This window comes from Trichinella spiralis (genome assembly GCF_000181795.1).
Source record: "Trichinella spiralis strain ISS 195 chromosome Unknown Scfld9, whole genome shotgun sequence".
Lineage (NCBI taxonomy): Eukaryota > Metazoa > Nematoda > Enoplea > Trichinellida > Trichinellidae > Trichinella > Trichinella spiralis.
This window is the reverse complement of record NW_003526948.1, coordinates 6287516-6288162: the sequence shown is the minus strand read 5'-3', so window position 1 is coordinate 6288162 and position 647 is coordinate 6287516. Positions and strand designations below refer to the sequence as shown.

The 647-nt window shown below is 34.9% G+C and overlaps 1 protein-coding gene across 1 annotated transcript; it reads right to left on the bottom strand.

The window, feature by feature from the left end:
* Positions 1-381: 381 nt before the first annotated feature.
* Tsp_10619a (hypothetical protein) lies at positions 382-403 on the bottom strand (the record flags this gene model as incomplete). Its single annotated transcript, XM_003372325.1, has 1 exon — positions 382-403. A coding segment is annotated over one exon (22 nt), but the record flags the coding sequence as incomplete, so codon positions are not given.
* Between the last annotated feature and the right edge of the window lie 244 nt (positions 404-647).

Sequence of the window (647 nt, the reverse complement as noted above, 5' to 3'; positions counted from 1 at the left end):
ATAAAAGACAGACGCTGCGCACGTAGCAGTCAACGCCGATTTAAGTAAGTTGGATATGCTACTCAAATATGAATTAGAACATAATTTGAACAAAAAATAAACAATGATTTGGCACACTGGTTGCCCCCTATGACAAGCAAAATTATCTAGATAAATATTTTGATTTATCTAATGTCTTCACGGTGCAAAATTGAAAAAACAATATAAAGTGATAATAGAATTAAATTGAAAACAATTCCTGCATGAAAACGGCATGTTTCTGTTTTCTCTAATAAATAACCCTATACCCCCCATTTTTTTGGGGGGGGGGCTAAAATCCCCCCCCACATTGAATGGCAAAACCCAGTGGAAAATTGAAAAATTTTATCCGCCTTCTCCCAATTAAATTCCAAAACGAATTAACCTAAAAATACCCAAATTGAAAATATGAAATTTGGTTCCAAAACTTTTTAACGTTCCACTTATGGTGGAAATGGAAAAATTCCTCGCTTTTCCCAATTAATTTTAAGTTTTTCCCCCTCCCTCCAAAATTTAAAAATCCCCCTTAAAAACCTTAAATAAATTCCCCCCTTTTCTTAAAGAAATGGATATCCCGGAAAAAAAAGTTTTCCCCCCTTTTAAATTTTTTCCCCCCGGGGAAGGGTCCC